This window comes from Falco naumanni, chromosome 2 (assembly GCF_017639655.2).
Source record: "Falco naumanni isolate bFalNau1 chromosome 2, bFalNau1.pat, whole genome shotgun sequence".
In the NCBI taxonomy this organism is placed as follows: domain Eukaryota; kingdom Metazoa; phylum Chordata; class Aves; order Falconiformes; family Falconidae; genus Falco; species Falco naumanni.
Window position 1 is genome coordinate 14950823 of NC_054055.1, and position 26817 is coordinate 14977639.

General features: G+C 41.1%; 1 protein-coding gene across 3 annotated transcripts; it reads left to right on the forward strand.

Moving 5' to 3' along the window:
- The first annotated feature begins 670 nt into the window (after window positions 1-670).
- Window positions 671-26239, forward strand: HSPH1 (heat shock protein family H (Hsp110) member 1). 3 transcript variants are annotated; one of them, XM_040583604.1, is made up of 18 exons: window positions 671-784; window positions 1844-1901; window positions 7014-7154; window positions 8886-9008; window positions 10214-10313; window positions 13032-13165; window positions 13651-13895; window positions 14800-15028; window positions 15972-16078; window positions 17409-17542; window positions 20236-20441; window positions 21189-21320; window positions 22052-22189; window positions 22603-22728; window positions 23260-23367; window positions 23464-23583; window positions 24726-24887; window positions 25378-26239. In XM_040583604.1, exons 1-18 carry the CDS (start codon window positions 687-689, stop codon window positions 25576-25578), a joined length of 2562 nt encoding a protein of 853 aa, XP_040439538.1. In that variant the 5' UTR covers window positions 671-686; the 3' UTR covers window positions 25579-26239. The 3 variants fall into 3 exon arrangements, with proteins under 3 accessions (XP_040439538.1, XP_040439537.1, XP_040439539.1); XM_040583603.1 differs by lacking the exon at window positions 671-784 and adding an exon at window positions 809-1068; XM_040583605.1 differs by lacking the exon at window positions 671-784 and adding an exon at window positions 1399-1585.
- The last annotated feature ends 578 nt before the right edge of the window (window positions 26240-26817 follow it).

Genomic DNA, 26817 nt, shown 5'->3' on the forward strand with positions numbered 1-26817 from the left:
GTCAACAGAGGTTTCCCACTGTAGGAGAGGAGTAAGGCCTGTCGCAGGCTCAGCAAAATCCAAGTTCCTTGGGCAGTGGAGCTGAGCGGAGCACCAGCAGCTCCCCCTCCCAGCCCCGGCCCGCCGCGCACCCCCGAGGGCGGCGGGCCCTGCGGCTGCCGGGCCGCTCCGCCCAGGCCGCCACGGCTGGAGCCCTTCCCCCGCCTCGGACCCAGGCTCGTCCCGCCACGCCGCCGGAAAAAGGACACCGGCGCCGCGCACCGCCATTTACAGCGGCCACACAGCCACCCCCCAGACGCACTCCGTCGGGCAGCACCAGCAGAGCCCGCCGCACGGCCCCCGCCCCCGGCAGCCCGCGCCGCCCAGCCCCGCGGCCACTCCCGGGCAACCCCCGGGCGGCGGGAAAGCCCCACCGCCCCTCCGGAGCGATAAACCGAGGAGCAGCACGGCTGGCAGAAGGCGGGGGGACCGAGGAGGCCGCCGCCGCGCGGAGAAGGCGCTTAACGGCCGTCCCCAGGCGGGCGCAAAACACCGCCTGCCCGCGCTCCCGGCCCCTCCCGCCCCAGCACGGCTCGGCCCCGCCCCTTCCCGCCTGGACCCGCCCCCACCCCGCCCGCTCTGGCGCCTGCCGCCGCAGCCCCGCCCCGCGTCCTCCCCTCCCGAAGCCGGCGGCATCCCCGATCGCCATGAGAACAGGCGCGTCAGCGGACCCCGGCCCCGCTGATTGGCAGGAATTGTTCGAGAACGCCGCCGAAAGCGGAAGCGGAAGCTGCACGTGGAGCCGGTGAGTGGTTGCCGCAGTTTCTGGAAACTTCGTCTCATTGTCATATTTAAAGCGGCGGTGCCGGCTGCCCTCCTCTTCCGTCTGCGCACGGAGTCGCCGCGCTCGCCGTACCGGGGCCGGCGGCCGCAGCAGCGCCGGGAGCGAGCCGGGGCAGAGGCCCCCCCCGGTGGCGGGGCCATGGCTGTGGTGGGCTTCGACTTGGGCTTCCAGAGCTGCTACATCGCCGTGGCGCGGGCCGGTGGCATCGAGACTGTCGCCAACGAGTTCAGCGACCGGTGCACGCCGTGAGTGCGGGGGGCTGCGGGGTCTCCCGCGAGCAGGGGCCAGGCGATGGCTGGCGGTGGGGAGCCCGCGGTGGAACGTACTGGAAGCTTCCAGACGGGGGGGGGCGCCCGCCCGCTGTGGGGCCAGCGCGTCCCCAGGCGCTCGCCGCCTCCTCACGGCCCCCTGCGGGGGGGCAGGCGTTGGGCGGCTGCGGGCCCCCGTGAGGCGGGGCGGGCAGCGTGTCTTGCGGGCGCTGGCACGGGTGGGGGGGGGCTGGCCCGCGGCGGGGGGCTGCCCGGCTAACGGGGCGGCGGGCTGGGGAGGCCGGCGGCTGCGGGCTGGGTTGGTTCCGCCAGGGCAGCCCGCTTTAAATGGGACAGGGGAACAGGCAGACGCAGCCCCCCATCCCCCCCGCCGTCCGGTGGGCTTCTGTAACTGCCCCCGAGCAGCTCTCCTATGGTCTGAGGTCAGCTGGAGAAAGCCGCAGGCGCAAGGCGGGAGTTAGTTGTAAAGTTACGAGCAGCCAGACACGGATGGGTAAGGTGTAGTGTGGATGTGGGCTCTTAAGGGTGACCATCGTGTGTAACTGTTCAGATAAACCGTCGTGGAAAGTCCTGCGTTCAAGCCGACTTTGAGTTTGGCAGGTGTCTTGTAGAGGTTTCCTGCAAGCTCAAGAACGGTGCTTCAACGGGAAGACTTTGGTGTTTTATTTGTAGTTGTAGAAACTGTATCTGTGATAGAACTGTGTTGGGTTTGTGGTCAGTACAGAGTTCATTAGCCTGTTGTTCTTTTCAGATCGGTGGTGTCGTTTGGATCCAAAAACAGAGCTATTGGTGTCTCAGCTAAAAACCAGGTAGGTTGTTTCCTGGCGTTTGGGCATAACAGTAAATTGGCCTATGCAAAGTGTTCAAGTGACAGTGAAGGCAGTTGGCTTGCCGTAGTTTAAAACAAACAACTTTATTTTCCTTCAAGCCTTTTATTTTAGAAATGCTGCACTATGCTGCCATGCTTCCTTCAGAGAAATGCAGGATGGTTTTGCGAGAATGTTGCTGCTCTGTCTTTCATTAATGGTAGTATTTTCCAATTGAACTTGTTCCTTTTCTGACAACTTAAGCGTATTGGTTTTCTTTTCCTTATGGTTGTATGTAGGATTTTCCTTGTGCTTGAAGAAAAACATTTTAAATGCTGTGTATAGTTTCTTAAAATTAGATGCAAAGGGAGAGTGTGGGCTCAGATTCTTGAAGCTATTTAGGTACCTTACTACCTTTGGTTTCATTAACAGGTATATACCATAAAAGTGCCCATGTCTCTGAAGATATAAGCCCTTACTTTTGTTCTGGGGTTTTTCTTATTGAGGTGCTCTGAAAGATTGAATGCCTTCTTCATTTAAGTAGTATTTTCAATGTAGAAGGAAAGCTAAATTTTGACAAATTTTAGAATAAGTAAATGTAATGGTTAAATAAATCCTTAGGTTAATGTAACTGCTGCTGGTTACAAGTGTGCAGCCTTTGCTGGCCTGTGTAGATCTCGTGTAGTAGTAAAAGGACTGCAGTGAGTTTCCATGGAGAGAGCACTAAAGGAGGCGCTTTTTTCCACACTGTAATAGCTTCCCTCTTAATTTTGAACAGCCATTGCAGTACATGTTACATGTTCACAAGCACACATATACTTCCAGTTACAGGTTAAAATTTGGAATACTGAGTTAAGTATATGTGCTTGTGTCTTTTCCTTAAATTTCATTTTAGCATTGCTTTTTTGTTTATTTGACTGCTTCCACTATTTCAACTCGGAAACTAGTATGATTCATCACTGTACAGAAAAGAGTTGTTACTCAAAACAACAAGTGATCTGAATCCTATGTACTCTCAAGTGTGCTTCAGTATTGTTAGGTTATTCCAGAAAATGCTGTTGAAAATGTGAGCTAAGCTGAAAGTGGAGTAGGTTGTCTTTCAGATTGCATGTATTTACAGTAGTGACCACCTGTAACTTCAGTTGCCTTCAGACTAAACTTTTATAAGATGTTAATATATTGAGTCTTTCATGCTTGGCTGTCCTAACAGTTGAAACTAAGTATTTTTGCCAGAAGAAAAGAATGTGATACTTAAATGCTCTGAAATCCTTTATCATTTTATTTCTCTTGCTGTAAGTGGTCCAGCTTGGCTGACCATCTGAGATCTAAATCCTGCTTCTTTCATCAGTGTAGAAGTTTCTTGACATAGACAACTAAGAGTTGTATTTTCATTGTCCTACAGTGTAGCAGGTACTTGAATCAAGGAGTAAAATGATCCCTTTCATTTGAACAAGGTTTAGTTAAAAAAAAAAAAAGCCCAATGCAAAACAGAAGAAAAAAGCCAGGATTTTTGACTGACTTCTGTGTAAGAGAGTTGTAATACTCAGAGGTGCTCTCTTACTTTAACACTTGAGGAGCTGCTGTCGGAGCAAATTAGCAAAGAATTTTTTTCCTTTAGGTTACTGGTAGCATTGGAGATGAGGACAGTGTATTAGCTAACAGACCATAATTCTCAGCTTTTGTAATTGTGACTAAGCAGGAAGATACTAAAATATGCTGCAGACCTAATGGCATACAATTAGTCTAAAAATATTTGAAGGTTGTTCTTTTAGAAAAGGCTCTGAGGTTAATTCTAAATTAGGCTATAAAAGCTACCAGAATGTGTGCTTCTCTGCCCACTGCATGGTAATAATTTGTGCTTCTAAGTTCTTCAGCACTACAGCTCTGAATTACGTAGCAATCAAGTAAGTATTCTAACTTACAGCTCTACAAATAAATGAATCTGTGCTGGGAAACGATCTTGCACACTCTATTGCATTAAACTACTGGAATAGTTCCTGGCATGATTTTTAGCCTGTACTAACCTGTGCTCTTACTAATAATGCTGGGCACTGTTTGGTGATTAGAATAAACCAAGGATGATTCCCAGTAGGGGATTTCCATGTGACATCTTTCTTTCCACACACACAGCTATCTGAAAATTACTCTTTAATATATGGATATAGCTTGCTCCTTTGTCAGGGAGCTTTTCTGTTGAACTGCCATAGTTGCATATTTTTCTAATACAAGATGTAGCCCAAATTCTTCAGTTCCATGATGGAAAGGAAATTTTGCATGCAATAAGAAACTGATGCTTTCCTTGAGGGTTGTGAATGCTAGAAACATTCCCTAGTATGCCTATCATTTGAGTTACCATGCGATCTGTTGGTGCCTGCCTAAATATGTTCTGGAGAGAACACAATGCTTCTCTCCAATAGAATGGGATTAATTCTGCTCTGACATAACTTGCAGTATTTCTTTTAGGCTGGTCTAGTTTCTGTTCTGCATTGTATTATTGATAAATGAGTGCTGTTCCAGAACAGTTGGTTCTGAGGGGAGCTTGCATTGTAGTTTAGCATGTCCTTTGAGCTGCAGCTGTTACCAAAAAAGTGTCAAGTTTCTCGTTGTTGTCTGTGTGCTGTATCCTTCTTTGCTCTGGTGCAAGAATTTGACATGGTTTCAAAGTACGGGGGGGGGGGGGGGGGGGGGGGGGGGGAGGGTGAAATATGTGGGGAGACTTATTAGTGTGAAACTTAGTAACTGCATAAACATTTGTTTGCACTTCAATGTAATGGGCTGTAAAGTGAACAGCTGAAGGTGCTGTGGCTGAGATTGGAGTGCCAGTTCACAAGCATTGCAACTACTTGTGAAGCTGGCTCCTATCTTTAATTGTTTGAATTCTGTCTAAATTCTATCACTTGGCTGCCAAGGCGAGCAGCTCGGGTCCCAGCAGGACTGGCAGTGGAGTGCTCCAGCAGTGTGCATGGCAGGATTTCCTGAACTGGGGAACCTTTTATTGCCTTTTAAAAGGCACTAAAGAAATGTTTCTCTAAATACATTAGCAATGGGAGGACTAAGGAGGATCTGCATCCTATATTGGATGCAGAGGGAAGCATAGTGACAAAGGATGAGGAAAAGGCTGATGTACTGAATGCCATCTTTGCCTCAGTCTTCCACAGTAAGACCAGTTGTTCTCCAGGTACCCAGCCCCCTGAGCTGGAAGACAGGGACAGGGAGCAGAATGAAGCCCCCACAATCCAAGGGGAAATGGTCAGTGACCTGCTGCACCACTTAGACACACACAAGTCTATGGGGTTGGATGGGACCCACCCAAGGGTACTGAGGGAGCTGATGGAAGGGCTCACCAAGCCATTTTCAATCATTTATCAGCAGTCCTGGCTGACTGGGGAGGTCCCAGTTGACTGGAGGTTGGCCAATGTGATGCCCATCTACAAGAAGGGCAGGAAGGAGGATCCAGGGAGCTACAGGCCTGTCAGCCTGACCTCAGTGCCAGGGAAGGTTGTGGAGCAGGTCATCTTGAGTGCCATCACTTGGCATGTACAGGACAACCAGGGGATCAGGCCCAGCCAGCCATGAGTTTATGAAAGGCAGGTAGGTCCTGCTTGACAAACCTGATCTTCTGTGACAAGGTGACCCACTTAGTGGACGGGGGAAAGGCTGTGGATGTTGTCTACCTGGACCTTAGTAAAGCCTTTGACATCATCTCCCACAGCATTCTCCTGGAGAGGTGGGCTGTGCATACCTTGCATGGGTGTCCTCTGTGCTGGGTTAGAAGCTGGCTGGCCGAGCCCAGAGAGTGGTGGTGAATGGAGTTACATCCAGCTGGTGGCTGGTCACAAGTGGTGCTCCCCAGGGCTCAGTGCTGGGGCCAGTTCCATTCAATCTCTTTATCAATGATCTAGATGAGAGGATCAAGTGCACCCTTAGAAAGCTGTAAGATGGCACTAAGTTGGGGGACAATGATCTGCTTGAGGGTAGGAAGGGCTCTGCAGAGGGGTCTGGGTGGGCTGGATCAGTGGGCAGAGTCCAGTGGCATGAGTCTCAACAAGGAGAAATGCTCGATTCTGTGCTTGGGCCACAACAATGCCACACAACGTTACAAGCTTGGGGAAAAGTGGCTTGAAAGCTGCCTGGCAAAAAAAGACCTGAGGGTGTCGGTCAACAGCCAGCTGGATATGAGCCAGCTGTGTGCCCAGGTAGACTAGAAGGCCAGTAGCTTTCTGGCTTGTGTCTGAAACTGGCCAGCAGCACCAGGGCAGTGACTGTCCCTCTGTACTCAAGTGGCACTGGTGAGGCTGCATCTCAAATCCTGTGTTCAGTTTTGGGCCACTTTTCAAGAGGGACGTAGTGGTGGCAGAGCATGTCCACAGAAGGGTGAAGGGTCTGCAGCCCAAGTCTGATGAGGCGCAGCTGAGAGAACTGGGATTTAGTCTGGACAGGAGGAGATTGAGGAGGGACCTTATCACTCTACAGTGATCTGAAGGGAGGTTGCAGGCAGGTGGGTGTTGGTCTCTTCTCCCAACTACGGGAGAAGTGACAAGTGACGGGGCAAGAAGAAGTGGCCTCAGGCTGTGCTGGGGGGGGTTAGATTGGCTATTAGGAAAAGTGTCTTTACTGAAAGGCTTGTCAAGCATTGGAACAGGCTGTCAGGAAGGTGGTTGAGTCACCATCCCTGGAAGTGTTTAAAAAATGCATAGATGTGGTGCTTAGGGACATGGTTTAGTGGTGGACTTGGCAGTGCTGGGTTAATTTTTGGACCCAATGATCTTAAAGGTCTTTGTCAGCCTAAATGATTCTGTGATTCCAAATTAGGTGACTAAAGCAGTAGACGCTAAGATCCTGTTATTGCTCACCTGATTGCCTCAAGATTTTAGAGGTAAATGTATAATCCTTGTAATAATTAATATGTAATGGTCTCTAGGTATCTATGTCTGAGTCCTATAATCTTTTGTAGTAATGAGCTGATATCAAGTATCAGATAGTAATTACAGGTGTTACAGATACAGATCTGACCAGTTGTCTTAAAACTTGACTGATGCTTTGAGGCTTACAGACCAGCACTGAACATAGCTGGTTAAATGAGTGGATTTCTAAATATCCTGTATTTCTTTACAGCAAATTACTCATGCCCACAACACGGTATCTAACTTCAAGAGATTCCATGGCCGTGCATTTAATGATGCTTTTGTTCAGAAGGAAAAAGAGAAGTTGAGCTATGATTTGGTTCCCATGAAGAATGGTGGAGTTGGAGTAAAGGTAAATTTGCCGTCTATTTTTTTGGGCTATATAGTTAAATGTAAAATTTTATTTCTCAGCACCTAATCATGAAAATACGGGTTTCTTTTAATTAATCCTAAAGATATTCTTTAACTTTTCTGTTGAAGAGCAGCTTCACCTTTAAACAGCGGATGTTAACTAGCAAATTAATGTCCGTTTGTGAGTAATGGCTGAAATGTGAGCTTCCCTGTTGGCAAATTGTACATTCAACTCAAACATCCCAGCAGAAAAACTGCTAGGATAATTATGAGGTCATATGGTTTTGCTTTGAAGTATTAACCTTTCTCACATTTATGTGGAATGTATTGCAACAGTTACATGCTTACAAAATCCTTATAAAGTAGTATGAATTCTTCTTTATAATAATTGCTGTAAATGAGTGACATGTTTTAGTGGACTGCCTGGCATAAGTAACTTGCAACAGATGTTCAAAACCAGTTTGTACCATGTTGCAGGTTTGATTCTTGCTTATATTTCAAGGAGTTTTCTGATAAAATGTTAGCTTTTCCTAGAATAGATGCAGTTAATAACATTGTATTTGTTTAGTGAGGTAGTTAAAAATATCAATAATGAAGCCTTGCTGGCATAGCATGATGCTGCTTCTTTAATGAAGACCCTAACTTAGAGCTGTGCATTTAGTTTGCTGCTTTTCTCCACGCCTTGAGCTGGTGCCTCAACAATTCAGTATGTAGCCAGCCTAGGTAATGAATAAATTACAGAAGAGATTATACATTAGAAATAATTCTGACCGGAAGAGCAGTCAAGCTTTACAAAAAGAGGAGATCCTGTTTCTTACATTATTTGTGACTTGAGCTTAATGGGTAAGTTCAGACAGATTACAATGAAATGTGAACTTTATTTACAGTGTGTTTAAGAGTCTCTTCCTGTATGAGAAACCAAGTAGCACTGTTTTGCCACTATTAGGCAATTTCTTCTTTGTTCTCAGGCTGTTTGGAGAACAAATTAATGGGTTTTTCTATTTAGCTGTGGATAAAGTTTTAAGAATTGTTTCAGTAACATTCAGTAAGACTGGGATGTTTAGAGAACAGTTTTTCTATTAGAACTGAAATGCTTAATCTTTCCCCAAACTAGACTGATGTGAATAAAAGGCAAATGCTGTTTTCAAGACTCAATTGTAACGTGTTCCTTTGCTTCATCACTGCCCACTTATTCTGTTGCACAGAAAAGTGGTGATTCAAGAACAATTTCTTGGTAAGAGAGCAACAAATTTCTTTTGCTGAGCTTAATCTTAAGCTTTTAGTTTTATGTGCATAGGTGAACTGTGCAACGTTCTTCACATATTTGAGCAGAAGCATAAAAATCTCAACAGAAAATAGCAAGTAATTCTGGACTTTTTTGCAGTTGGCAGCAGTCTGAAAATTGATGGCTGTTTTTACTTTTTTGCAGAATACTGTGTGATCATGTCTAGCTTTAGAGACACTTTAGACATGTGTCACTCTTTAAATCACTTCGTAGCCATTTTCTTCTAGAGTTGATATGGTTCTTGATGTTTTAAGTCTGTGAAAATGGAATTACTGCTTCTGTAGACACTCAACTGGGAAATTAAATTGTAAAGTGAAGTTCTATAATGAAATAATGAAACATGTCATGATTGATGTTATTCAGCAGTGCATCAAAAAACATTAAATGTAAATAATTTTTCCTCCAGTTGAAACAATGGAATTATTTTTACCTATTTATTCTATCCAGGTCATGTACATGGATGAGGAGCATATCTTCAGTGTGGAACAGGTTTCGGCTATGTTATTGACTAAATTAAAGGAGACTGCAGAGAGTAACCTGAAAAAGCCAGTAACGGACTGTGTTATTTCTGTAAGTAATTGTACTGCACAGGAACGTTATGTCATTTAACTTCATCTATTGAGGGCATTTTGTTTCTATTCATGTAGAGTAAAGTAGAACACTGCATAAGCACCTACAGGGGGATTAATCCTAACTAGCTTTAGAGCTTTTGACTTAAAGAAATCCCAGGGCCTCTTCCATATTCCAGATCCTGACCCACTTCATGAACTCATTCTCTTGGAGATGTCTGAATTTCTGGACCCAGAGTATTTCTGGGATCCAGGTATATACCCTTCTGCTGCATCTTGTTTCTGTGACTAAGCATGCTGATTACTCATAGAAGATACCTTTGTTTATCAAGGTTTACCTTGTGGCAGCTGAAAACTTTAGTTTCTGTCCTGTTTATCTTCATCCTCTCAGTAAGTTAATTTTTTTATGATTTATGACTGCACAGAAAATGACCTCAGATAAAGAACAGTCATTGCATCACAAAGCCAGAGTATAAAATTACATCTGCCTCTGTTTTCAGTGACTATGAACAAGTCTGTCTCACATTGCACCTAGGAATATTTAGTTCTGTAATTAGAAGAGTTTGTTCTCCAGTCAATACCTGGAAAGTTAGTGTCCTCTGATGTAGTAGTTTACCTCCCTGAGGACACTGGAGGTCATTGTCCAGTGCCAATGCTGGAGATCTGTAGCAAGTTTTCAGCATGTGCATTCAGATTCTCTTACCACTCTTTGCCCAAAGTGATTTTGGCCAAAACAGGTTATTTTTTTAATTTGTTATCCCTTACTACTTTGCATCTCTCACATCTGTAACATTGCTGTACTTCTGTGTTGTTGCACACTGCCTCCCCTCCCCTTTAGTTTCTTGGACAGGAGTACATCTGCTAATTCTGACTAAGGTTATTCCATGTCTGTCTCCATAATGCCCAGTTTCACATTTAGCACCAGTAATTAAGGTTCCTAGAATTTGTATACAAATAACTTGTTTCTTGCTAGTACGTGCTCATGTAAACTAGCTGATGCACATTTAATTCAGTCTCAGCCTGACTGCAGAGAATACTTGAAGTCTCGATTCAGTACAGTAGTTGCATGTTAAAAGACTTGTAGTGAACATGTGTCCTCCTCAAAGAGGAGGAATAGATACAATTTTTAAATGAGTACTTTCAAATAAAGGGTGTGATACTTCATTTTCTGGAAATAACTTTCCATTCTCACCTGTTTGCTTTCAGGTGCCATCATTTTTCACAGATGCTGAAAGGAGGTCCCTTCTGGATGCAGCTCAGATTGTTGGATTAAATTGTCTTAGGTTAATGAATGACATGACTGCAGGTAAGTGGGGTAAAATAGCAGTTTCTGCAAATGAAAGTTGTGATAGAGGATGCAATTAGATACTCTAAAAAACAGGACTGACTTGAAAAATTGGATATGAGACGTAAGAGCAACAAGTTTTTACATTTTTCCTGATTTACAGTCTTAATGTCTTCTGTGTGAACAGGTAGAAGAGATTGAGATCTAGTGATATGTTACCTCCCTGAGTACTTACTTAGAAGTCACCACGTGTACTTGGACTACTTGTCCATTTGGTTTACTGTCAAGACTTCATGAAAGAAATCTTACGATGTACAGCTGTGGGATTTAGGCACTCTAAAGGAAGTTCCTTGATTGTCAACACCTAGTAATTTCCAAGGCTAGTTGTCAGTGCAATTGTGGCTTCAAAACACATACCCCCCAAAAAAGGCAATTAATCTCCTTTGCTAATCTGTTTGGAACTCTAAAAACACATTGGCAGAACCAAGAGCTCATTTGGTGTTTCTTAAAACAAGTATTCTTACCCTGTTGTCTTAAGTTTTGCTGTTTGTGTTTAGTGAGAGAGCATTTGTTCCCTGTTTTCAGATGGTGTAGTAACTAGCACTTGTTTCCTGGGGGATGGGTTGGGAAGTAGAGGTCTGTACCAGAACCTGTACTACCTACATTAGTTACGTAAGTAGGGAAGATGTTACTTTAGAAAAATGTTCCATGCAAGCATGGAGAAAGCAATCTTAGATATGTATTGATGGAGTGGTATCTTAAATGTTTTTTCCAGAATTGGTTTCAGATGACTAACTAAATGGTAATATATAGTATTTCTAGTAAACATAGTTGTTTAATTAGTATTACCTTTACATTGTGCACTAGATATTTGCATCTAACACAGAGCAAGCCTGACAGTATCATTGCAAAAGCCACAGGTGCATATTTCTGTCACCTAGCTTTAGCTTAATTCTTTGTTTATAAAGCAGAGTGCTACAGGGATTGTGTGGTAGTGTGAATTCTTGAGCTGGGTAAGTGTGGACCCCACAGTTGGTAGGCTTTGTCTCATATGCCTGGATTATTTTGAAATACAGGTCTTGTACATCTTTAGGGTGACTGGAGACAGGAGGAGCAAGTACAAATATCTAGCCCTATATTTTTAACCTTCAAATTCAATTTCCAAATTGTTTATGAAGAAACTTTGTATCCATAAAGAAAGAAATTAGTGTAGGACTGAAAAATGTTTTCCAGCCTTAGCAGTCAAAAGAGAGTACCTTTCCAACCCCTTCCAGTACCAAAGCAAAAATAATCCTTCACACCAATTCAGAGGTGGGCTTTCAACAGTGGGGTGATATGAGCCAACCAAAGGTCTTGCCAGAAGAGGTGTTGGCACTTCCTTTTTATTAGTTTGGCAGAACGTATCAGGCCAGTCTGGCCTTTCAAAAACCTTGAGAGCTTTTCAAGACTTTTTAGCAAGGATCTTTGGAAGCTTTACTATTGAGATGGATGGTTTCCAGAAAAGCAGATAGCCCTTTCATCCCCTTAGCAGCACCAGCAGCCTTTCTTTACTGTGTAGTACTTAACATTTACAATTCTCTTCTTCACGTTGCAAGACTAATGAGTACTGTCCAAGTTTTTCTAATATTTTAAATGTATGAATCTTTAATTATATCTTTGGGGAAGGGGTCCTGAGGTATAGTAACGCAGAAAGAAAAATCTTTACCTAAAGGCAAATTCTGCTGTGACTTACCAAGTTTCATTCATAACTTTATTTTTAGCTTAGAAACAAGGGCAATGTGTTTGTTCTGCTCAGAAATACAAATATTATGAGAATGAACAGACCCAATACAGTTTCAGTCAAATCTAGATCTCAAGGATATAACAGATATATTTCATGAAACAGAAGTGAGAGACTGTCTTTGACTATAAAATGTTGCTCTTTAGAGCATGTATTCCTGGCTTTCCTTACCACCTTCCCTAACGCAGCTGTCTTGCCTGATAATTCAATACCCTGGCTGTTACCTTCATTTTGGTTTTTTTGTCATACACAAATATACATCCTTGCACATTCTATCTCATGCCAAAATCTCAGCCTTTCTGATTTAACCACGCAGCCAAGACTCTCTTAGGGTTTTATTTACCTTCAATTACTGCATCAGACTCTTGTCTAGCTCTGATGCTGCTATCTATCCAGAATAAATGCTGATTCAAAACTATTCTGTTCTTTGACTTTATCATCCTGCGTTTACATGCCCCACTGGCTTCTGTTTTACACTTTTGATGCGCTTCACAAACTGTCCCTGCCTGATAGTCTATATAGATGTAGATTCTTCACTTTTGCAGCCTCTGCTGACCATTTATACCATTCTCAGACAAAACCTTCATGACTGGGAAATACTCCTTGTAAATACAAAACAGGATTTTGTTGTAAAGATTATTTGTGGTTTTGATTACTATGCAAAGCGAAAAAGATTTGTTAATAAACAGATCAAAGTAAAGACCGCCCCAGCAGGATTATTGCGCCTTAGTTTTGTGTGCTTAGACACTTGGAGAGCAAATAATGTAACTGAGGATATTTTGCTTCTCAGATCCTATAACGTATATTGATGGAATAAAGCTTCCATGTAGGTAAGACCTTGCACAGGTATTGGTGTTGCTGGTCTTGATCCTGTAGCTTAACAGTCACAGGGATATGATGACGTGCAATTGGAGACTCATTAGAGATTGCATGGATAATATCTGACACTTGTTTTGCAGTGGCTCTCAATTACGGAATTTATAAGCAAGACCTTCCAGCTCCTGAAGAGAAGCCACGGATAGTTGTCTTTGTTGATATGGGACATTCTGCATTTCAAGTATCAGCCTGTGCATTCAACAAGAGTAAGCTAAAGGTAGTAAGATTAAATGAAAATAGAAGGGTTTGAGACATTAGAATTAAACAGCCTGTAAACTTGCCTTGTCTTTAAAATTATGAAATAATTTAATGCATGGAAAGTGGCAATGTGTCAAAAGATTAAGATTTTTGTGTCCTTCATTTCATTAGCATGGTTTCAAACAGCTGTAGATTCCTTGCAGTACCCCAGTGTAAGATATACAATACAACTGCTATCATTCAGTTTGTTTTGTCTAAATGTGTGTATGGATTAATTTGTGAGCGCTTAGTATTGTCACCTAGTTACATAGTCTTCTACTGTAAAACTGAACAGCAATTTCTGGCTGATGTGGCTCATTGAAGTACTTAAGCCTGTGCACTGGAGGATAGGCTGACTTGCCTCCAGCCTTTCTTGAAGCAGAGGCTTGCTGATATTGGAAGACTGCTGCCCAATTTGATTTTTTACTGAGTGTAAGACTGAATAATTGTGTTCTTTCAAACCAGGTACTTGGTACAGCATTTGACCCTTTCCTAGGTGGAAGAAACTTTGATGGAAAGCTAGTAGATTACTTCAGTGCAGAAATAAAATCAAAGTACAAACTGGATCCAAAAGCAAAAGTTCGAGCTCTTCTTCGCCTGTATCAGGAATGTGAAAAGCTGAAGAAACTAATGAGTTCAAATAGCACTGACATTCCCCTCAATATTGAGTGTTTCATGAATGATACTGATGTGTCTGGAAAAATGAACAGGTGAGTTCCTAGTGTGCAATACAGGCAGTTGCTTTGGTGGGTGTAAACGAGTGTTTCTGTGTTTGAAAGAAATTTACTGTGCTAAATTAAGTGCAGGTGCTAAGTAGCTGTGGCATTTTTTTAATACTAGAATAACTAAGGCTGTGAAACGTAATGTTCAGCTAGCTGAGCGATGTTTCAGTGTAGTAATGCATGCATTAAGAAGCTTGAATTCCTTTTGTACAATGATACATTCTTAAAACCATGGGTTGATGCATGTAAACCAGACCCAGAGGGGGTTGGATGCGTATTTAGACCTCCTGTGTGTTTTAGATAACCTAAATCCCATATTGCTTTTAAGATAGCAACAACTGAAGCTTTGTTCCCTTTTTCTGTTCATACTGTACTGTGGATATCAACAGAGAAATGGAGGACAAAAACAGTGCTTGATGGGGGATGACTTGATTATGGCCCAAGTGTAAATTAAGTCCATGTCTCTTGCACACACCCACAGGCATAACTTAATTTGTAGTTGCTGTTAGTCCTGTAACTACTGCCAAGAGACTGGTAGGGTATTTTTCTTCCCTCCAGTATTGAGGCAACAGTTTTTAATTGAAAGGAAGTATCAATGTTTTCTGAATGCTATCTGTAACCTCTACTTGAGAAACAAATATATAGCACCTGCCCAAACAATACCTTTATCTTATGTAACTGCATTGATAACTCCATAGGAAAATTTGTAAGCAGCTTTTTATGCACTATATTGTCTATGGTTGTCACTTCAGTCTACTTGCAGGGGTTTAGCTTTAAGGTCTGTTCGCAGTGTAGTTAACAAACCTAGTCAGTATCAGTTTGGAAACAAATACCAGGAAATCCTAGTGATGGGACAGGCAGTCTTTGGTTAATTCATATTTTTTTTCCTTAGATCACAATTTGAAGAATTGTGTGCTGACCTGCTGCAAAGGATAGAGATCCCTTTGCTTTCATTAATGGAACAAACACAACTGAGAGTGGAAGATGTAACTGCTGTAGAGATTGTGGGAGGAGCAACCCGCATTCCTGCTGTCAAAGAGAGGATTGCTAAATTCTTTGGCAAGGATGTCAGCATGACACTGAATGCAGATGAAGCCATAGCTAGGGGCTGTGCTTTGCAGGTATAGTACTGGCAACACTTGATAAACGTAAGATAAACTTCCTGAGAGCTCTTCTGTGAAGAATTAGCCAAGCAGTTACGAGACATTGCAGAAGTGGTCCATTTAAAAATATGCAAGGTAACATACATATGCACTGGGTCTTTTCATGGGACTATGCTGTTTAAAAACACCTGGGTGCTACCCTGTGGTGCAGTACTTTACTGAAAGTGCTGATGCTGGGTATAATCTGTAAGCATTCTACTCTTCAAAAGAACAGGATCTAGGGATCTTCAATGAACAAAATTTAAATCACTGTCAAGTTGAGGGAAGAGATACTTTGAATCAGCAAAATGTATGAGAAGTGTTTTGGGAGACCCCAAAGCACTGCAAGCTTGCATTTTCTGGTATCCAGCTTCCCATCAATGTGAAACAGACTTATTTTATCTCCCTCCCCACGATTTTTACAGTTTTCAACTAGTGAACTATGTTTTACAAGCAACTGTATTTTACTCACTCTGCCTTCTTTTCTGCTTTACTTACTCTCTTATTTCACCCTCTCTTCTTTGACTTGTTTCTTTACCCTGTCTCAGTAATTATTTTCCATCACTAATAATCAGTTGTCTCCAGGGAAAGAAGCAAGACCTGTAAGATAAACACCACTTCTTTTAGGACTAAGTAATACAGCACTTCCATTCTTTACAGTCCTGGTCTTTTAGTATGTTACTTTTTTTCACAAGCTATGATAAGAACAAGGCTAAAAGTCTCATTAACCCAAAGGGTATGAACACTTCTGCATGAGATTTCTGCTTTCTTGTCGTAGTCCGTTGAAATCAATAAATTTGCCTAGCTCTTGTTCTAGTAAAGTAAACACAGTTTTCTTTCTTGTTTAAACTGTTTAGCTGTCTTGGGGTTGGGTGGAATAGAGCAGTTAACCAACTTTAATGCATGTCTGTTTTTTGTTTAGTGTGCAATTCTTTCTCCAGCTTTTAAAGTGAGAGAATTCTCTGTGACAGATGCTACACCATTTCCAATATCTCTGTTGTGGAACACAGAAGCAGAGGACACTGAAGGGTAGGTGGCTTAAACTACAGTTCTGGGAAGCTTTTGGCCTTCATAATTCAAGGATAATGTTCTTGGTTGCATTTAAATTAGGATCTTGGCATTCTGATGCAGAAAACCTATAGGCCATCTACCAGAGACGGCCGGCAGCAGAGATTGTATAAAGGCATGCATTGAAATTCTAACCGTAACTACTCTTATGTTAAAAAATAAGGATTTTTAAAAATTATGATTGAATGAGCTACCAACCAATATCTTGTCCTGCATTACCCTTATCTGCTTGTCAGGTTTTGGAACACAAAATAAACTAGAACTGCTGGATCCTGGTCCCAGTTTCCTTTCTGGCTTTTTTACTTAAGGGTACTCCTAACACCTATCTGGATTCTTATTTTAGTAGGAACATTATGTGCTCTGTTATGTAAATATTGTGAGTTTACATGGATGCTAGTTATCTGGCTGAAAACAAAAAATTAGTTAACTCGTAGGGTTTCATATGAGATTTTTTTTGCAATTGCAGTGCCTTTTAAGACTCATATCTCTGCTAATAAATATGCCATGTCTGTAGGAAACGCAGTTGCTGTCTAGGATGTAAAGAGGTCAGAGTTTAATTTTTGGGGAAGTTTAGAGTTATAGACAGACCTTTCTCATTCTTTGCAATTCAGCCTTTTCTGGTTTTTTGTCTGTTTTCTGTATAGGTGCAGATCCTAATTTTTCTAACATATGCTTCTGAGAGCAACCTGTGGGTTTACATTCTAGGTGAAGCTCTTATTTTCTCATATTTAGGTTCGTAGACAAGATCCTTCCATTTAAGAGACAAAACTTAGTTGGAAGTTAAAATCAGGCTGGCATGATAGTTGACAGACCCTAGAGGAAGAACATGAAAAAAGCTGCTTGTATTTCTGTTCCATCAAGGAATGAATAATAATCTGGAGTCAGGGTTCTCAACTGAGCTACAGAAAGGGAGTAAGGAATTAACAGAGCTATAATTAGCATTTTGAGACTACCTGAGGAAGGGTGCAAATAATGGTTTAAATTATGCTATTAAAAGCTCAAAACAATATTTTTACAGGAAACAGATTTTGGAGGTCTGCTGATAAGTGTCACTGAATTGCCACCTACATCTAAACTTATTTGCTTCTGAGAGTCAAAATTAGTGGAAGAGGACAATTTTCCTTTACAGTGCACAACAGTAATTTTTTCCTTACAGTAGTGAAGCGTCTGTCTTGGATTTGTTTGGAAGGGTAAATGTGTCAAGACGTGGTGATGTTTTCCTGAAGATTCTAGATCAAAGCCTTTTAGCTCAATCAATCTGCTAAAAGTGGTATTTTTCCCTTAATTATAGGGTTCATGAGGTCTTCAGCAGAAATCATGCAGTACCTTTCTCCAAGGTTCTTACATTCTATAGGAAAGGTCCATTTGAGTTAGAAGCTTTTTATTCTGATCCTAATGGAGTCCCATATCCTGAGTCAAAAATTGGTAAGTAAGTGTCCTGGAGCTGGTCTTGTCTCACATTGTTTGGTCTTAAATCAGTCCTCCAACTGTGGTGTGTTACAGTACAGTTACATGACATATATTTAGGGGGTTTGTGCCTGAAGCACTCAATTTTCAATTCTTCCATTCCATAGATAACTGAACTTGAATCTTTTATTTTTCTGCCTCCTAAAGTTACTTCAGTCCAATGAAGAAATAAGGGGAAACTACAGTGGAATGTCCAGGACTGAAATGGGGCTATCAATGCAAAAGATAACTTTCTTAATCTTTTTTTTTTCTGCTTATCGCTAAAGCAATCTAGGAATACTTGTAAAAATATCCCTACATATAAGTAACTTCAATAGGTTAAATCAAGACCTGTTATTTTTTCCGATGGTTTTGTATAGTGCTGAATAGGTTTTAATCAAGGCAGTCTGAAATAGTGGCAGCCACAAGACTACGGTATTGATTTGTATTGTCTAGGTCCCGTTTATAAGCAGCTCTTTCATCCTTTTTGACAAATTACAATGTTGACAATTACAAAGAGTTCATAGCGTGGTTAGGAAACGACTGTGATGGTAAAGACAGGCCAATGAAATAATTGCTCTTGAGTTCTAATTCTAAGCATGCAATGAAGTGTTGTATGCTTGCATGTAAAATTAAGAGAAAGCTATTGCTAGCTGTCAAGTAACTGCTTGTTTTGTTGGGAAGCTCAACAGTGTTTTTTCAGTGGTAGAAGAAATGACAAATCTTGGTTAAGTATTTGACGGTACAGCTGTCCTGTTTGTTAAAATACAGTATCACCAGAATTTGTGTTAAATATAAGCTTTGTAAATATTCTTAAAATGGGTGGGAGAACATATAGGGTAAACCATCTCCATCTGATTTACCAATATTTCAGCTGATATCTAATGCACTAAGTTACCAGTTACCAAAAACTGTTATTCTACCAGGAAACATCTGTTATTTTCTCTGCTTCAAATCAAATTAGTTATTTCAAATTAGTTAGTTCAAATACCATATGTCTTAGAAACCAGGACGATATTTTGCAGTTACAGAAACAACAGGCTTTCTTTCATGTAAACTTTTACCATAAAGACGGACGGTGGGATATATGACTGTTCAATTTATGTGGCTTTAACAAACAAGATGATGATTAACTGCTGTTCTGCAAACTGGTTTCAGCTCACTTGCTGATTAACTGTGCTCAGAACAAATCTGTTAGTAGCTCAGTGGGTGAGTTAGTAGTTGTGATGAGACTACCAGAAGGGAGGACAGATCACAACTCCACTATTATTGGATTTACAAGAGTGGAAATTACATTCTTTAGCCTATAAAGTAAGCAGGTAAAAACTTGTATACTTGTGGCTTAGACATATTGATGAAGAAATGGGGTGTGTGAGCATGCATATATCCAGCCTGTGATGAAATTGGTGTACTTGTGATTTGCAACTATACAAGCATTGTGATCTCCAGGTCACTGTTTTGGTGATAGGCATAAAACCATGTAGTGAGCAAGAAAAATGTCTCTTCTTAATGTCAGGGAGATCTGATCATTCATTTATTGTTAAAACTAGTTGTCTGTCTCTTTCTCTGCTTCACAATGTTTGTTTTAAGTATTACAGGAGTTAGAAAACAATTATGTTCTGCCCTACAGTAAAAGGTAATGGCAGACTGACATGGATGTTAGAAGCTGAAAAGAACACTTACGGAAATACTCTTTCTATGTTGGGCAGTAATTTGTATTAAAAAGACATACTGCTTAATTACCAGCTGGGGTTAAACCATGATGCAGTGTTAAGTGCCACACAGTCACTTGCTCACTCCCCCTCACCCAGAGGAGAGGAGGATCGGGAAGGAATGCAAAACTTGAGGCTTGAGATAAGAACAATTTAATAATTGAGATAAAATAAACCCAAAAGAACAATAATAATAACAATAGCAGCTATAATGAAAAGGAGGGAGAAGGGGAGGAATGAAATCTAAAGGGAAGGGAGGAAAGAAAACTAGTGATGCATAATACAACTGCTCACCACCTGCTGATTGATGCCCAACCAGTCCCTGAGCAATGACCGGCAGCCCTGGCCAACCCCCTCAGCTTATATACTCGGCACAATGTCATATGGCATGGAATACCCCTTTAGCTAGTCTGGGTCAGCTGTCCTGGCTGTGTCCCCTTCCAGTTTCCTGTACCCCTCCAGCTTTCCTGCTGGCAAGGCCTGAGAAACAAAGAAGTCCCTGATCACAGTGTTCCCAAATCCCAAACACAACCCTGCAGTAGCCACCAAGAAGAAAATTAACTCTATCCCAGCTGAAACCAGGACACACTGGCATTAGACTAAATCTTTGCTTAGCTTTCTTTCATCCCACTATAGCATCACAGCTAGCACAAGTAAGGCAGAACAAGCTTGTAGGTTTTTTTATTTACTCTGTATTACTAGTGGCAGGAGAACCTGCCCTAGATAATGAAAATAAACGTTTTTCCCTTTTGATTTGTAAGGTAAAGTTGGCTGAAAAGCGACATACTACTTGGTTGTGGGTTTTTTTGGAGTATTCATTTTGGAGACCATGAGACTAGCATAGAGGTTTCATTGAATATTTAGAAAATGTGTTCTCTATGAAGAAAAAGGAGGTGTCTTCCTGGCTCTGTAATATTACCTATTTAATTCCACTGTGTGAGTATTGATTTTTTGATTTAGGTAGGTATGTTATTCAGAATGTGGCAGCCCAGAAAGATGGTGAGAAGTCTAAAGTCAAAGTGAAAGTCCGTGTCAATACTCACGGCATTTTCAGCGTGTCCACTGCGTCCATGGTAGAACCAGCCAAAAGTGAAGAGAGTGAAGATGTCAGTGTTGAGACTGAAGTGGAGTCTCAGGACCAGAGGCCTGTTGAAAAATCAAGTGATGTAAGTTGACCTCTAATGTGTGTGAATGTCCTTACCGATTAAAGTGTGTTCTGCTGTTACATGCTCCGGAAGAAAAATGCCGCCTTATGAGGTTAATTTTGAGATGTGCATAGCTGTCGGGAAAGGCAATGTCTTTATAAGAGTAGGATAAAATGTGTGCTATCTTGAAAGTGGTGGATTTCGAAAGCAGTTATTGGGCAAAGTGCCAAATAGCAGCAGGTGGGTTGCTTACAGCTGTCAGAGTTATCAGACTGTTCTAAATGGAAAAACTTGGTTTGCGTTATTAGTCATCCATGTTCTCTATTTAAAGGACTTGTGTGTAAAGTTTAAAAAAACTTTGAAAGGGAAAACTGGATTGTTTTCTACAGCATTGAAGGGGAGGGGAACGCTGGGGAATAATGCAGCATTGTTATGGTTACGTGGTGCTTTAATTATTTTCTGAGAAGGAAAAAAACCTTGAAAGCTATGACTCAGTAAATTAAAAGCCACTTTCTGTAGGAGGAAGTGGTAGCATATGCACACAAGTATTATGCTGCAAGCCTGGCACTGGTAGCATTTTCACTAAGTCCTTCTGAACTTACACTTAGTCTGTATCTCTGTTAAAGCGTGTGTGTTTCTGCGTGTGCACAGAATGCTTTGTAGGGCACTTTGTGCGGTATGTGCATCAGAAGTGAAGTGCCCTATAACTTTTATTAAATACAAGTGCACATGCCTTCTACATCCTTTGTGCCTGGGCTTTCATTTCAGAAAAATATCCAGCAAGAGAACAGTGAGGCTGGAACACAGTCCCAGGTACAAACTGATGGTCAGCAAACGTCACAGTCTCCCCCTTCATCAGAACCTCCCTCTGAAGAAAACAAAATCCCAGATGTCAAGAAAGTGAGTGACCCTTTAACTCTGTTGAAAATGTTATGCTCTATAATGGTAGCTTTTAAAATAGTAATATATTTCAGGGGGGGAAAAAGGAACTTGTTGCTCAGAACTTTTTTCACATTTGTACTTTTTCTGTTGTGAAAAACATATCTCATGATTGCTTTCATACAGAGTTTGCAAAAGAATTCTTGCCAGAAGTCTCTCTTTGTCTTTATGCAGTATTGTACAGCTAATTTGTTTTGGTTGCAGACATTTCATTTTATTTAACAGCTGTTAGAGGCCAAGCTTATTACGCCTGAGAGTAGTTGGAATCAGGAATTCATAAACCTAAGAGGAAATAATCTAGGTGAAAAAATTACACCTGCATGATGTTGCCAGTAGTTTGCTCTTTGATCTGTGTAGGATGAAAAAATATTTTGGGTTAAAACCTTACCACTGTCTGCATTGCTAGTGAAGTGCTAACCTACAGATGGATGCTCCTGGAAAACCTGCAAATACACCATATATCTGAGAAATGTAGCTCAGTAGTACTTAGAGTCCATGAAATAAACTGTAAGGAGACTAGGGCAGTAAGTGGAATCCCCAAAAGGAAAGCGCCTCACAAGTATATTTTGAAGATTCTGAAAGAACACAGAAAATCTCTTCATGTTCTTCCTGTGAATGTTCCTTTACTCATAGCGCTACTTCATCAGAAGGAAGTCAGGAAAATAATCTTATTGTTCTTCTCTCCAACTCAGACAAATGAGAAGAAAGGTGATCAGCCCCCAGAAGCTAAAAAGCCCAAGATAAAAGTGAAGAATGTGGAACTACCTATTGAAGCAAATTTGGTTTGGCAGTTAGGAAAGGATCTCCTCAATATGTATATTGAAACAGAGGTGAGTTAGTATGGTTATACTGCTTTCTTGGTTGCAGTTATTAACCATTCATCTGCTTTGTAAGCCACCCTCTGATCTTACACTGTAACCCTGGAGCGTGGACTCTATTTACAGCAAGCTAATACGCAGTCCAACTTTAATATATAATCTTTCTGATTAACATTTGTCAGTTGAATTATCTATAGCAATAGTATGAGAGCACTGATCCGTGGGATGACATCACAGATTGGTTCAAGCTGTTGTAATTCAGAGAAGTGCAACCCATTTCCTTGGATGAGTCTACTGCGTAGCAGTGAATTCCAACAGTTACATGAGCAGAGGCTTGTGGGAGATTACTGTGTTTTACAGGAGCTGTGATTTGCAGAATGCTGTTTGAACATAGGTGTTTTTTAATATTTTCTGTGGTTACACAGGGGAAGATGATTATGCAAGATAAACTGGAGAAAGAAAGAAATGATGCAAAGAATGCAGTGGAGGAATATGTGTATGAATTCAGGGACAAGTTGTCTGGACCATATGAGAAATTTGTTTGTGAAAAGGTAGGTTATGGTTTCAGGAGCGTCTCTGAAAATACTGATACCAAATACCTATTCTATATTCCTTGGTCAAGCTTTTTCATAGTCATCCTGGAAACAGCTGAAAACCATGACTCATTTGAATTATGGCTGGGAGTTTGGTTCAGGTTTAGGAAATGGTACATATCATTGACAATAAATTTTGTCACAAACAAGCTAAATCTTTGTTTCCAAATAAAATTGGTGACTAGAAGGAGAAGCTGTGTTGCTGTATCCTTAACCAAAAATGTGAATTAAAACTGCACCCCAAGCATTAGTTTAGTCAAGGATAAAAAGACTATATATAAATGCTACCTATGTTGTAGATTTATGTGGTTTTCAGTTTAGAAGCTGGTGTCGTTTGAGTGACTTACTTAGTAGGCAAAAGCTGCAGTAGAAATGTAATATTTGTGTAGGAGGCTAAGAATTAATGTGTATATTTGCCAGTGTCCTGTTACTGTAAGACAAACGCAGTCAATTGGTGCATATCTTGATGTTTGACATGTTGGCACATAGGATCTGCAGGGGTTCTCTGCACTCCTAACAGAGACAGAAGGCTGGCTGTATGAAGAGGGTGAGGACGAAGCTAAGCAGGTGTATGTAGACAAATTGGAGGATTTAAAGGTAGGTCTCTTAGTATGCCCAAAATTCAAAATACTGCAAAAAAACTATGTTAAGAAGTGTTAATGGATCATAAAACATACAAATTGCTTTTTCTAGAAATTGGGTACTCCAATTCAAATGCGCTATCAAGAAGCAGAAGAACGACCAAAGCTGTTAGAAGAATTGGGACACAGGCTCCAGTATTATGCTACAATAGCTGGGGAATTCAGGAATAAAGTAAGTGGTCTCAAAGTAACTTTTTTTACCACATAGTGTTTCACTGAGGCTCACCAGCTGGCAGAGCCTTCAAATTCACTTTCAGATGAGCTGCAATCAACTGTTATATAGGTCAGAAATTTAACACTGCAAATGTTTCCCAGTACTCAAAGAATCTTGCACAGTATGTCATATCTTCAGTTTGGATGTTTTCAGGTCAAAAGGGACATTCTTATAAAGAGTGAAGGTTAGGCTGTGGTCTGATTCTTGATCTTTTAAAAGCTAATCTGACTCTTTTTAGAAGTGTGATCTTCTAGTTCTTTTGGGAGCAAGAATTTGTGCCATGGTGAGAAGCAGTAATGTAAAAGCTACTCAGGATAAACTAAAACATCCAGCTTTATTATATCTGGGTGTTTGGGCTTTTTTTTTTTTTTTGCCATTGGTATTTGAAGATTACTTTCTTGATAAGCATTCACACCTTTGAAAATTTACTCCTTGGGTTTCAACTTCGTGAGTTAATAGGGCAGCTCACAACACTCAGGCTAATTCAGTTTGAGATTGAGGCTTGCATTAGACACAGTTATGTCCTTGTAGCTATAGACTACAAAATTATTAAGTGAAGTCACTCCGTAGCATTACATATTCTTGAAATAACCAGCATCATGGAAAATAGTACATTTAGGACTTGAAACCATGTTTAGTATTCTTAACTAAACATAGGTTGCGTTGCTGGGTAGGTACTTCTCCTGACACCAGTTAATCGTGTAACTGTGGCATTGTAGGGAATGGTCCTAAAGTCGTACAACTCTGATCCTTTCTGTGTACAGCAGAATCGTGATGTCTAAACTACCTTGGGCCTGTGTAAGAACGTCCAGGAGGGAGGTGATGTTTTTGTTAAGAATGTTTTACTTCAGAAGCTTCACAAACAGGTCACGCAGTGTTCCCTCTGTGAACTAGGTTTGTTTGACTGTTGGGCAAAGGAAGCTTTTATTTTGATATCTGTATTTCTTGTCTCTCACTATAACAGATCTGTCTTGTGGCCAGCCATTTTGAAAATCAGTAAAGGTTATAAGTTGTTGGTAATTGGGATAGTCTTGTTGGCATAACTTGATGACAGTAAACTTGACATTACTAACTAATATAAAACACTTGTATTTGGGCAGGATGAGAAATACATTCATATCGATGAAATGGAAATGATGAAAGTAGAGAAGTGTGTTAGTGAAATGATAGAGTGGATGAATAATGCTGTGAGTGCACAAGCAAAGAAGAGCTTAGATCAGGATCCAGCTGTGCATTCAAGTGAAATTAAGGCAAAGCTACAGGTAAGTACTGAAGGAAACTAATTTTAGAGGCTGATTCTAAAACTAGACTGGTATCTGTCTCGTTCTTCCCCCAATTTCATCTTGCTGCTCTGGTGTTCTCAAAAGGTGGTTAGAAAGTATGGACAGAGGGAGATTCAGTGCAAAGCGGAGAAGCTCTACTATATTGTATATAATTCTCTGGAGCTTATTGACATTTTGTTTTTCAGTCACCTTAAACACTCAGCTTGTTTTTCAGTGTTACTGGTAGGCCCAAAATAGTCTTAGAAAAAAACTTGTGTGAAATACAAAATATTATTGAAGAAGTTTGCTTGCAGACCTTGAGAAAGTAGACCAGTTTATTTCAGGGTACAGTAAGTACTTGTCAGTTTGGACTCGGGAAACACACAGAAGCAAGTTTCAAATCTTTTGGGCACAGGTCTCCTCACAGGCGTGAGACTAATGGCTGGGTCCTTGATGTCTATTCTGACCACGTGTTTTCCCCTACTTTTAGGAGTTAAACAATGTCTGTGAACCTGTTGTGACACAACCAAAACCAAAAGTTGACTCTCCTAAGGAAGAAAACCCATTAAATGAACGGAGTGATTATAAAACTGAAGACATGGGAGAAGATGACAAAAATTCTGAAATGCCTCAACAAAATGGTGAATGTCATCCAAGCGATCAAAATACCATTAGCATGGACTTGGACTAAACCACTGCACTTGCAGCAAATTATTTCATCCCATGACAGAAGATATTTTTGCTGTCGTATGTGATGGGGGGTGGGAATGCATTGTTTTGGGAACTATTTATATTTTTTTCTTAAGACTTGTCTGGAATATGTTGTGTTATGGGAGGAAGAATAGTAATAGTGTTGGTCATGACTATCCTAAAAGGAAAATTGCCTTGGTAACTTTCAGATTCCTGTGGAATTGAGTTCATACTAAGCTTCTGTGCAGTATTTAACCGTGTGCATCACTAAAGATGAAAAGAAGCCCTTGCTCTGAAATATACTGCTCCTTCAAAAGGTTGTAATCGAAACCTTCGTAGGCATTTGTAGATGCCAAGGTAGTTTTCTTTCGTCTGGACATCTGATTGGGTATGTCAATAAAAAGCCAGTGTCTGTCCCGTTCATAAGGACTTTCCAGAAGATATACTTCTGTTCTAAGGTTTTTAATTATTGCAGTCCAAAGCACTTATTATCTGATAAGATGGTGAAATGTGTTAGTAGCATGCAGAAACGCTTACGTTTCATCTCTTGCTAAACAATACATTTTTCATGTGGGGTACATAAAATGAAGGAAATGCTAATTCTGTTAGTGTTATTGTGAAGCTTTTTAATGAGCTTTAAAATAAAGTTCATTTTACTGATATCTCCTGACTTGTTGGGTTTAACTGTTTTCAGTACTTCTGGTGTAAGTGTTGCCTTTTTCACAGTTTGACAAGCCATCGCTTTGTGTTCCTGTGCCCAAGAGTCAAAAAGGCTTAAAACTCGCACATGTAGCACAGAAGAGTTGCGCAGCGAGTTGAATGTAACTCAGCTGCTTAATGAGTTATGCCTGTTTCTTTTCCTTGCCCTGTGGGTTGTACACACCTGAAAACCTGGAAGTTTCACAGATGTTAAGGCATAGGACAGAATTTGTAACTCACAGAACCCTATAGCTTAGTGACAATCATCTGCAGTTCAGAATTGGATGTTAAAACCTGGCTGAATTCTTAGGCCAGGCTCTGCTGCCTTTTATTACAGACTAAACTGAAATGGTGAAACGAGATTTCAGCCCATTCTGCTGAGCAAGTGGCTCTGGTTAGACCTTGGGTAAAGGTTTTAAAAATTAAGAATTCCTCATGCTTGGAGCAGAGGAGGATGCTGAAAGAGATGGCTTGTATCCTCTGCTTTAGACACCAAACTACATTAATGAATTGGGCACCTGAAGTACTGAGGGAAGGATTT